At 38.8% G+C, this 12,364-nt stretch overlaps 1 protein-coding gene across 5 annotated transcripts in view; it reads right to left on the bottom strand.

Moving 5' to 3' along the window:
- Positions 1-12,364, bottom strand: part of Plekha8 (pleckstrin homology domain containing A8) — a 102,325-nt gene that overhangs the window by 44,594 nt on the left and 45,367 nt on the right. For 3 of the 5 annotated variants that reach the window (XM_046426024.2, XM_046426023.2, XM_046426022.2), the window contains exon 14: positions 3,421-9,361. In XM_046426024.2, coding sequence (XP_046281980.1) covers positions 9,164-9,361 — 198 coding nt within the window. In that variant the 3' untranslated portion in view covers positions 3,421-9,163. Of the gene's footprint in view, positions 1-3,420; positions 9,362-12,364 lie in introns of those variants that run through there. The other 2 variants (XM_058573137.1, XM_046426025.2) reach the window with 2 other exon arrangements.

Here is a 12,364-nt window from a genome sequence, read left to right as displayed (position 1 = left end):
TAAAAAGTGGCAAATGCAGCCCTACTCTTCTTAGTTGGTCCCTCATTACCTCTCCCACTGGAAGGCAGGACAGAAACTCAAATGTGTTCTCTTTCTGAAATCAGTTCTGTCCATCCTTTTGAAAACTATATTTTTGCATGGTTCCCAAGATGGGTACCTATCTGAACACTACTGCACCCAGGTATACAGAAGCAGGAGGTAGATGGCCACTCCTCACACAACTTGTGCCCACAGTACTGATGTTAACATTAAAAAAAAAAAAAAAAGCCATTGAAAAAGGTTGTGGGATTCAGTGTGTGTTACCCAGTAATTTAGAATAAGCAAAATCAATGCAGACTGACTTCAGGTCCAACACTTCCATTTTATAGTGAGGAGGAAGGTGGTGGTGATGTCTCAATTCCTCATTTTGATTTTTCCACACTCCATGTGGAATAATAATGAGTTTGTCATAGTCATTGTTTCACGTGATAGAACACCACTAGAATCTGAACAAATAAAAAGGTCAGGGCAGCATATTGTAAGGTGTTAGAGTCTGTAAACAAGTCAAAATAACACCTGGCATTTTGCCAGGGGAATGTTGGAGTTCGTAAACAAGTCTGGATGGTGCCTGGCAAAATGCCAGAGGGAGTGGTTTGAGAAGTAACAAAAGCAAGCCATTAAGTGTGGAGATTCCTGATTGGTTGACTGATGTATCTAGTTTATGCTAATTAGATAAGCTCTGTGGAATGTATAAATACTGCTCCTGTCCTGCAATAAACGGCTCCCACTCCTGCTGTATCAACGTTCACAAGTTGTTCGTCACCCCCCGGTTATTTTGCTGCAGCCGGACTGCGGCAGATGGTGGCCTGTTACGGGGAGCCCCGGGACACTCGGGGGTAAGTGACTAAAAAAAGCTGCCCGTCCATAGATAGGACGGGAGCAATCTGCTCGTCCCTAGGCAGATAGGGCGAGAGGAAAAATGGCCATTTCGAGAAAATGGAGAAGATTGATACAGTATGTTTGTGTCTTGTTTTGTCTTGAAATGTTGTATTGTCTTTGTGACGAAAATATGGAAGGGGTGAGAAGTAAATTACTAAGGGAAGAAGGCACCCCAGTGGAACCAAGAATAGTTAGGGCATGTGTTGATAAGAGCCCAGGAACTCTAGTCAGAAAGAAAAAGAAAGTTCAGAAGAAGGATTATCAGAAAAAACGTTGCAGCAAAAGGCTATTACTAAATACTTTTCGTTACCGGAGGGTGCGTGAAACGGAGAGGTGGCTGCCGAGTGTGCAAGCCGGTCACAGCGCAGCAAGGATTTTCCAAGAGGCGGTGGCGACTGGCCCTTCCCCGCCTCCTGGCCGGGGAGCTGGCTCTTCCACTGCCGCGAGCCCAAGTCTAGACCTGACCTGGAGGCACAGTCTCGCAGGCTCTTGCTCCCTGTGCCCAGTAGCAGTTTGAGTCCGGGACTCTCCCCAGGGCCATCTGGGGCTACCCGGGACGCTACAGCCTCAGAAGACACTACTGGTGTCCCTGATGTTTGGTCATTTTCAATGCCAATAACTAAGCTACAATGGTTCTCCCACACCTGGAAGCTGATGAGTAATGAGCACTATTAATGCTTATTTCAAATGCAAAAAAAAACCTTGAGATAAAGTACTAAATTGTTCAGAAGGTTGTTTTCTTAGTAGAATGCTACAGGATTTTCTTTAGCCATCCGGAGTTCCTGCCTTCGTCCCAGTGCCGGTAAAGACCAAGGTGGAAGAATTCCCAGTGTTGCTGAGAACCGGACTGAGATTTCAGCTGAGAACCAGACGAGACTTCGGATTAAGCTAGCTGCCTGCAGAACCTACCTGGACTGTGATTTAAGCTAGCTGCCTGCAGAACTTACCTGGACTGTGATTTAAGCTAGCTGCCTGCAGAACTTACCTGGACTGTGATTTACCTGGACTGTGAGTTAATCTATTGAGACACTGCTTTACCTGGACTGAGACAACAAACTGTAATCTATAACAAATTGTAACTCGGTATCTTTGCTAACAGTGTCATTGCTGGTATAATTTTTCCAAGGGCTTCTTGCATGGAGCCATCAATTGGCTTGGTATTGTGGCATTTTGTATCCTCCCTTTCTGTTTGTGGCAGGTTATTTATGGTGTTTCTGTAAAAACCACTATGGTCGTTATTTAAATTAAACAAAAGGGAGAAATGTTAGAGTCTGTAAACAAGTCAAAATAACACCTGGCATTTTGCCAGGGGAATGTTGGAGTTCGTAAACAAGTCTGGATGGTGCCTGGCAAAATGCCAGAGGGAGTGGTTTGAGAAGTAACAAAAGCAAGCCATTAAGTGTGGAGATTCCTGATTGGTTGACTGATGTATCTAGTTTATGCTAATTAGATAAGCTCTGTGGAATGTATAAATACTGCTCCTGTCCTGCAATAAACGGCTCCCACTCCTGCTGTATCAACGTTCACAAGTTGTTCGTCACCCCCTGGTTATTTTGCTGCAGCCGGACTGCGGCAGTAAGGTACATATTTTTTAGTAAAAGGAGTTTTGGGATAGGGGACATGGCTTCCTGAGAGCTGGAAACTAGGAAGGGAAATGGCTCCAAAGATCTGTGCTGGAGTCCCAGTGACTACAGGTTCCTCCTCCTGGCTTATTGCTTGCTGCAGCATCCTGTATCTGCTTTCTTTTTTCTTGGGCACATGGCCCAACATGGCCACCCCATCCCCAAACTTCATATGCCCCCTTTTCTTAAGTACTTGCCACCTGGCTCTTTCATTTCCCTCTCTTTAAACCCTCCTACCCCCAATTCTAATTGGCTCAGCTTTTTAAAAACAGGTGTCTAAAGAGGACCCAATGGTGGGAAGAATCTACTCACAGAACAACTACTTTGGTATTCAAATGATTTAGACAAAAAAAGTGTCTGCTACTGAGTGTAAACTAAGCACACAGCCACACAGACAGTATGCCTAGCAAATTCATCTATTATTTGTTTTGCATTTGTGGTTTCTCTGAAAACATAATTAAATCAGGCCAAAGGACAGAGCTACCCTGACAGGACCTAGTCTTTCTAGAATGCTTAGTATACCCAAGGTAATGTCATTAAAGTGGTTGTTTGATGCTTTGAAATTATCTTTTGTTGAAGTTTTAAACAGTTTTATTAAGAATTTGGAGTTGGGCAGCCTGCATTTGTCATCTGGTTCCAGGATTCACTGGCTGTGGGCCTTAGGCAAGGGGTTTCCCAATTTGTACCTGTTTTCTCACTTGTAACTTGAGGACAACAGACTTGTCCTACAGAGTTCTGAGGAAGAGCAACTGTGCTAATATTTGTCAAGGGCTTAGAACGATGCCCCCAAGGCATGTGTGTTCCATATACGATACTTCTTATTGGCAGATTCGAGTAAGCAAAAACCCACACAAAAATATTCGAGAAGCACTTAATAAAATACTTTAAAAATAAGTTTATTGTAACTAACGAATATAAAATCTGACACATTTTCAAACATTTTTCAAAAAAGTAAAGCCCTCCCCTTTTCCCCTTCCCCATGAGATATAGAATACTTGGACAGAGAGGCAATACAAACCTCAACATGAAATTCTCATTCATAGTTGGCCCTAAAAAGGCTCCAACACATTATATTCTAAGTCAAGATCCATTAAATTAAAAAGCCAACAAACCATTTTGACACTTGTAGTTTATCTTGCTCTCTACTGGCAATATGATGCTCATTTAAAATGCTGAAGGACAAGTACAGTAACATAAGACTGCATGTGACAGATAGTCAAAGTGCACAGATCTATGAAACCACAAACATTCATACAAATACTAGATGTAAAATTAAATACTGACTTAAAAATTAATCCAAGGAAATCTATGTACATTTTAGCCTTTGGCATCTGGTCTAACATGTTTTTTCTTTATATAGACATCATTTTGTTCAATCTATTAATGAGCATAAATTTATTTGAACACATTTCTCATCTAACACAGATTGTCCACAGCCAATTTCACATGAGGTAGTTGGGCTGTTTAATGACATTCTAGTGAAGTTCTCATGACACATGGGAATTATACATTAAACATGCCATGAAACTGGCTCATCAGCCTTGTAGATAGATCACCCTTCTTATCATAACTGACTCCATATAAACCTGTGAACAGACACACATACACAGGAGTCTGTGTGGATGAGATTAGCTGTGCAAGGGGCAGCGACCATCCCGGGGTGGTCTGTTTGTAAGGTAAAGGGAGAAAATACTGACCACACTTTAAAATATACAAAACATTTAAAACAAGCAGGATATTGTTCTTATGTTCCCACACAGCTTAGATGAAAACATTTTTCAGTCTGAAAGAGAAGTGATTCATAATGGTATGCAAAGAAATTTGAAAACTTTTGCATTGCAGAGTAGTGGTATGTCTTTTCCTTTTAATTAAAGGCTATGTAAAAACAGTGGAAGAAAGAGATCAATGCATGCGTCAACTGTACCAGAGAGGCACCATCAATGACTGTTTCATCATGCCCTGGAATGCCTGAATGCAGCAATGCAACAAGAAATCATGCAAATGGTCACTGTCCACAGGACTACTGGCTGACACAGAATGGGAACCGGGGACATTTACAGGGAAGGTCTAGTAAACAGTATGTTTACAGAATTGCTGATAGGACCCATAATGACCTTGTACTAGATAAACAGTCTTAAAAATACCATTAGACAGCAAGTTAATATATTGTCACTACTATGAAACCCCTGAGTAAACAACTGCAGATTACAAAGGGTCATATAGAAGTAGAATGTATTTCTAAATAAAACATTCTATATGCAGTTCACAGGGACAAAGATTTTGCTATACACACTGAATAGTGTGCAGACTATAGAATATCACAAAGCATCTAAAGTCAGGTCCTCTAAGACCAAACACATTAGCTCACCTAACAACAATGGCTTAAAATTTACTTAAAAATTCTACGTCTAAACACTTTCAAATTTAAAAAAAGTTGGTAATTAAAAGAAATGAAATGTGAGGGTAGTGGAACTGAACAGTTGTAAAACCTATGACTAAAATCAGAAGCAACTGATTTTAATCAATAATTCAGAAATACACCATTATGTAACCAAGTTCCAGTCTGACATGGTAGTTTAATAGGGAAAAAATTAAAGAAAAAAATTCCTTCAGAAAATTTCCAAAATGCCTCACATCATCTTGTTTGGGACCCTCTGACTCTATTGCTTTATCTGACATTTCTTCACATGTAATTTTCATAATCAAATTCTTTCCTTTATTTAAATGTTTTTTTAAGTACTGGGGATTGAACCAAAGGCCTCACCCATGCTAGGCAACTGTTCTACCACTAAGCTGAATACCCAGCCCTTTATATTTTGAGACAGGGTCTTGCTCAGTTGCCCATGCTGGCCTTGAATTCATCATTCTCCTGCCTCAGCCTCCTGAGCAGCTAGGATTACAAGCGTACATATGCCTGGCTTATAAAAACTTCTTACTTTGGCTCTTTTCCTCAGAGTTAATGAAGTGTACTTTATTTACTGGTCCCAACCACATATTTTCTCAATTAAAAACACTATTCTGAAAATATGAAGCATTAACTTTCTGGTAATGTTTTTGGAATAATCAAAAGATGCAAACTTCCCCAGTGGCACTACCCGATACCAGCATGCCTTTCAGGTGTTACACATTATGGCATTAGCTGCCCTACAGCTGTAAACAGGAGTTCTGCCCAAATCTCTTATGGTCTGGCTGAGTACCAAATGCCTCCCTAGGCTAGAAACTGCTACTGGCCCAACAACTAGAAGTGGGAATAGATTTGGTGTGTTAATGGGAGCACTGATGAGGATTTTTAGTAGCAAAGAAGAAAGAAAAGTCACAAGGCTGAACTGTGAAGTTCAGATGTCTCCATCATAGAATAATGACATTAGTAGGGGAAACTTTCATTTTCAGAATGACACACAAATAATAATGAGAAGGTATGTTAAGCCACTACTTAATAAACCAGTGAATTCCCCAAATCCATTCCCTGGGGCCTAGGGGTTCAGCATTCTTAGAACCTCCTTGTGAAACTTCCTTCAAAGCTGGAGCTAGAACTCACACACACACACAAAAATCATTTCCTTCTTATAGTTAAAAGTCGGTTTCAACCCTGAAAGATATCCCTCCAATTTACCATTTTTCACCAGTATTAGCTGTAATGAATCAGATTTACTTTCAAAGGATAAGACTTGCCATCATTGAAAGGTCTTTGTTCAATACAACAAACACACACTGATATGTGGCGAGGGCAAAGGCTGGTTTCCACAAGTGACGCTAGATGAAATTGAGTGTGTGAATTGCTCATAAGGGGTCAGCAGTGCTGCTTATTTGCTTCTGCTAATATCTAGTAAGACATACCTCCTTTTTCTTCAGGTTCTCTCTAAAGGTTATGCTAGAATAGGAATCCTAAAAGTGTTTTGAGCAATGAAAAAATGACTACTCTGTCACCAAACATACTAGACTTTGCATCTCTCACTATCAAGGTCAAAGAAAGCTTAGGTGTTCCAGAACTTTTGCTGTACCATGGGAGAAAGCTGTAAGTATCTTTTTTCATTGTCTCCTTCTTATAAAATAACTGCAAATAAGCATAAATTATATCTTTAACTAAAATGAAGAAACAAATATCACAGATTCAGGAGGAAACTCCAATTTTGCTAGGGTTCAGGTCAAGCTGCATTTGTTGTTTGGTATAAGATTTACCAAAAAAATAAAATACTGTTTTACATAAGAATCCTCAGTTTTGCACATCTTAGGCAAACTTAATGTTTCAGTGACGAACAGGTGAAAAAAGAGTGTTTGGAAGCTGAAAGGGATGCAAGCTATTCTATCTGATCTGGGTTCCCAATGATCCTAGATAATACTAAACTCCTCTTCCTCCAAAAATTGAGTCATAAACACCTATACAGTATCTATAAAAATATGAAATAGCAGCTTTCCTTTTGTGTGCATTCAGAGCCATGACAGCAACCTGAGATTATTTTCAAAGTGCCCACCTCTTCTCCAAGAGACTATAAGAGTTCACCTGAGGTGATGAGGAGCACCAGCAGTTGCTTAGTACAGTCATACTTCTTAACATGAATAATTTCCTGGTAACCATCTCCTATTAATGGCACAGTGCCTAAAGTATCTTTCCTCAGAGTATAAGCAAAGTCTGACTGCTTTTTCTTTTTCCCTTTTGGGAGGTGACTTCAAGCACAAGAAGTGTAAATTGTCCCCTAAGCCCACCCTCTCATTCATACCAGCCAGAGAATGAGATTCATATAAAATACTCACAGAAGTGAAGGAAAATAACATACACAACTTAGCAGCTACTAAGAGCAAATGCTAAAATATAATACAATCAATATAATTTTATCACCCTTTTCCTCCCTGGCCTTAAAAACATATGAAGCTGTTTTTTTCTAAATTTAAGTACTTTGCAGAAGTTCTTATGTAGATGAAATACCTGCTCATTTTTTTAAAATATTATCTAATTTTTCTTGGTGGGGTCTTGCTATGTTGCTCAGGCTGGCCTTCAACTCCTGGACTCAAGTGATCCTCCTATCTCAGCCTAACACCAAACCCTACTTGCTTCATTAATTCAGCTAACTAAATGAACAAACAAACAAAATCAGTACCCTCCCTACTGAAGTTTTCTAAGGAGATGATTTCCCTGCACTAGGGGTCTCTATCAAGAACAGCATCATCCATAGCTGCTCCATTCACGTACATCCCTCAAAGGAACTCACTTCTACCATGGGAACTACCTTATGCTGGAACTTCCCCTTCTGTTGCCAGAAGGAAGTAGCCTCTGATGGGGAAGGCACTCATGGCTTCTCTCCTTTGCACACTCCAAGCAGACTGGCCTACCACTGGGAGATGAGGGCCCCAGTTTGGGGAATCATACTTTGTAGAAGAATGCCTGCCCAAGATTGTTTTATGAAATTCTCAAGTTCCATCTATGAATTCTGACATCATCCAAAGCTTTTGAGATTGATAAGCAGCTGCACTTAGCTCTGTACTCTTGGTTATTAAGCTGAGCTTGATGAGGGAGAAGATTCTAGAGCCATAGCCCCTGAATGTTAAACCAAGTTGGATGCTGAGGCTGGTTCAATTAAGACTGCTGCTGAATAAACCTGATCTCCATTTAATTATTTTACTTAAATTATGGGTCTTTTTCAAAGAACATATTTAGTTTTGAAAAACACTGGGAATTATGAAAATTCGAATTTAATTGAATGGTTCTTCAACTTTGTGTGCATAAGAATCACTTGGGAAGTTAGTCCAAATGCAGATTCCTCAGTCCCAACCCCAGATTTGGGTTCTCCAGGTATTTTGGGAATATGCTCTTTGAATAAGCACTCCGTTTGACTTTGATACAGAGGTGGTCCACTTTGAAATCACCTGGCTCCTCTACTTAAGAGGGTACCTTAAGCAGACCCCTTTACCTCTAAATTTTACTATGCATAGGAAATAGGCTGGCTAAGAGGAGGCACTAGGTAGGTATCATTTCAAATGACCTGGCCCACCACTACTACTGTCCTCTAGAGTGGGGTTAGGGCACACCACTCATTTCATGAAGCCATAGTCTTCTACCTATCAATGGGGATGGCAGTCCATGTTGTCATCCAACAATCTCATGGTCTCAGCAATGACTAAACCTCTTCTCACAGAGAAGAGATTTCTCTGAAGAACATCCACAAATAGCAAATTCTACATTGTAATTGCTTCAACTAAGGGGCTTACACTCCAAGTGCTCATTCTAAGAAATTTAAACATTAACTGACTTATCCTTGATACAGAATTTGCTCATTTATAGCTTAGGTTTGAATATCCCTTTAAAACTAAAATCTAAAACAAAACAATGCCAACAAACTCATTTGTGAAATCTGCTCTTATTACTTGCCGTTCAAGTCTGTAACAGCTATGATTTGGTTTCCAGTAGGTCCGTTGAACTGAAATATATAGCACCTTGATTTTTAAACACACAAAACACTTATTTTAAAAAATTATATATAAAAGCACTGGGTTTTGCCTCCTCCTGTCCATCCCCCGCCAAGAAAGGGTTTGGAGAGGATTGAAGCTGTTGCTGGAAATTAAGTAGGGCAACACAACTCTTTAGCAAACTTTATTCCCTGAAGTTAGGAGGCAATGTCCTGCAGCCGTCACACCACTTCATCAGACTCCAGCCCATGTACCTCATATAAAGTGTCCAGTATGGCCAACTGCTTTTCCATGGCAGGGAGGTAAAGGCTGAGGTCCCTCTGCATTCCAATACTGAAAGCTTCTTTCTGGTGGTCACCTTCCTTTATGGTTAAAGCAGCTACAAAGTCTTCATAGGATGGAGCTGCCCTCAGAGCTAACTGAAAAAGAATCACCTGTGAGAATCTGCATTGGAACTGTCTCTCATACACTTACGCACTTACATGCATGCACACACATGTACAAAGAGCTGAGGACAGCACGGGTAAAGAAATATGAACATCCTTCAAATTCATGAGTTCTCTAAAATTATGTTGCAAATGCCAATTCAAATAACTTTAAGGCTAGAAGAGGCAAATACGTACTCAGGCAATCCTCATGATGAATAATATCACCAAGTCAGGGAATGTGAAGAGACAGAAGTTCGAGAAAAGTTCCCTTCTTGCCCACAGTGTGATCCAGACCATTCCTCCTGAATTCTCAAAACTGACCTGTATATATGTTGCTGTATGTGTCTGTTCCCATGTCTAGTTTTCCAGGGTACCTCACTCTCCTGTTTATATCTCACATCCATATACATTTCTTTGAACATTTCCTATTTCCTCCCACATGGAAAATTTTCTTTGCCACTCTGAATATTTTCTAAAAAGGAGGGAGTCTAAGTTTGTTTATGTACTGATGCTTTAACATATTTTATTCCAGTTAATATCTATAAGAACTCTGCATGGTTTATGTTCCCATCTACAGATGAACATCAAATGGCTAATGAGTGCCTGGGCCAGGATCTGAATTTAGGATCATTTCTGTGCTTTGCAACCACACACCACCACTCCATGCCACTTCCTAATGAAATATTTCCCAGGCTCTTTATTCTCCTCTCCCTCTCTTTGCAGTTCATTTCCTAAGCTTGATAAAATTTGCTTTCTGCTATCCATTAGGTTGGCTCTCCTGAGATGAATAGAGATTCGTGATTATTGTACTATAGTTACTCTCCTGATCTTCCTTATACTTTGGAAGGCTTAGAGATTGGATCCTCCTCATGTCTGCAGGAAGAGAGTGACTGGCACAATCATGCAGTGGTTAAGCACAAGCCTGCGTGAGGCTGACCTGAACTTAAATGTAAAAGCTTTCACATATTTGCTTGAGGAATTAAGAAAAATGCTCAACTCCTAGAACCTCACTTTTCTCATTTGTAGAAGGTTAATACCACTTTCTTTATATTAAGGATCAATGGGATAGATAGAAAGTGTGTGGCTGATGGCCTAGCACATAATAAATATTTGGATAATAGTATGAATACAGGAGAAAGAACAGAAAATAAAGAGAAGACTGTTCTCTAAAAACACAATCTGAGAGCTGGGGATGTGGCTCAAGCGGTAGCACGCTCGCCTGGCACGTGTGCGGTCCAGGTTCGATCCTCAGCACCACATACAAACAAAGATGTTGTGTCTGCCGGTAACTAAAAAATAAATATTAAAAAATTCTCTCTCTCTCTTTAAAAAACAAACAAACAAAAAAAAAAAAAACACAATCTGAGAAAATATCCCAGAACTGAAGGACAGGAGTCTTCTGATTTAAAAATCCTAAGTTCGGAGCATGATGAATGATGAAGAAAAAAAGCATATCATGAGATTTTAAGGTGTGAGGACAAAGAAAAGATTCTGAAACCACTCTGAGGGAACAAATAATTGTTTATATATAATGGAACAGGAATGACATCAAATTTTCTAATAGTAACACTGGAAGCTGGAGGGCAGTAGAGTAATGCCTTCCAAATTCTTAGGGAGAATGATTATTAATCTAGACTTCTATACCCAGACAAACCAGCACTCTAAAAAGGAAAGGCAGAATTAATGCTGGAGTTCACTTTTCTTGTCTGGCTGAAGAGGAAACAAAAAAGATCAAATGATAGCTGGTTAGTGAACAAGCTGGAAGCAGAGCCTGGGTGGGCATTAGTTAGGAGACTAATTGTTTGAAAATAAGAGTTCACTATTAGGCTGGTTAATGACTCAAATTCCTTGAATAGAAAAGACATTTCCTTGGGCAACTGAGATCAGTTAGGATAAATTTAGCAATGTTAATTAGCATGTTATAAAGTTCAATAAACCTTCAAAATAGGGATGTCGTAGAAATAATGGTAGTCTGAAAGGGCAATCAAACTATGGATTTAATTCCTCTATTGATAAGGCTGTTTCCAAATACTCAATATAATCTATTTTCTTACAAACCTGTAACTTTAAAAGCCTTCTGTAACTGTGTGCATATTATCTCCCTCTGTGTCTCTGGATTCTCAGTCTACAGCATATAGTCTATGTCTCTTAAGTACTTAAAACAACATTAAGTGTATGGGAAATGCTCAAAACCCTAAGTTGTGGTTGCAGATCTTGATATTAGACACGGAAGCTCTTTGAGGGACTTACTTTAAGGAAACAAGGGTTTTAGCCAAAATTATATGTGAACAAATGCTTTGTATCTAAGAAGAAACTCAGAAGTAGCTTAAGTTTCTAACACAGAGCATTGGGCAAATAAACTAGTATACTTCATATACTTACATGGTCATTAAAAATAGTGCCTTTCTCAGACTTTTATGGCATTTAAAAATAGTCATGACAATCTACTAAGTGGGGAGAAAGGTACATAAATTATTATACATATGCTACATACTTGTAGATATAAACACTTATATCTACAAGTATGTAGCATATGTATAATAATTTATACATATAAATAGAATATATTATCTAAATAAGTACATAATATAAATAGAATTATAAATAAAATATATTATCTAAATAAGTACATAAATGAAATAGATCAATATTTAAAAGAATATATAAATAAAAGTATATGAAAATAAAAGTTAAGAAGGTAAAAAACCTAAAAATCTTAAAAATGGAATATAGGACATTTAAAATTTTCCCTTTCTATTTTTCCATGACTTCTAAAATTTTTTGAGTATAAATTTGAAAAAGTATAAGTTAAAAAGAACTTTTAAGGACTCATGCTAATGATACATTTTCAACTATAGATGCCTTCTTCTTATTGGCAACATCTCTTGAATCATCAATACTTCAGGATTAAATTTTGCCTTTTATACTGAAACAAAACAAAACAAACAAAAAACATACCAAAGACCCAACATTTGTTTCTTGTAAACATTTAAT

The sequence above is a fragment of the Marmota monax genome, unplaced genomic scaffold (assembly GCF_021218885.2).
Source record: "Marmota monax isolate L192 unplaced genomic scaffold, Marmota_monax_Labrador192_F-V1.1 WCK01_AAM20220418_F8-fsc00133, whole genome shotgun sequence".
NCBI classification, from domain to species: domain Eukaryota; kingdom Metazoa; phylum Chordata; class Mammalia; order Rodentia; family Sciuridae; genus Marmota; species Marmota monax.
Note: the sequence above shows the minus strand (reverse complement) of the source record. Positions and strands in the feature narration are given on the sequence as shown.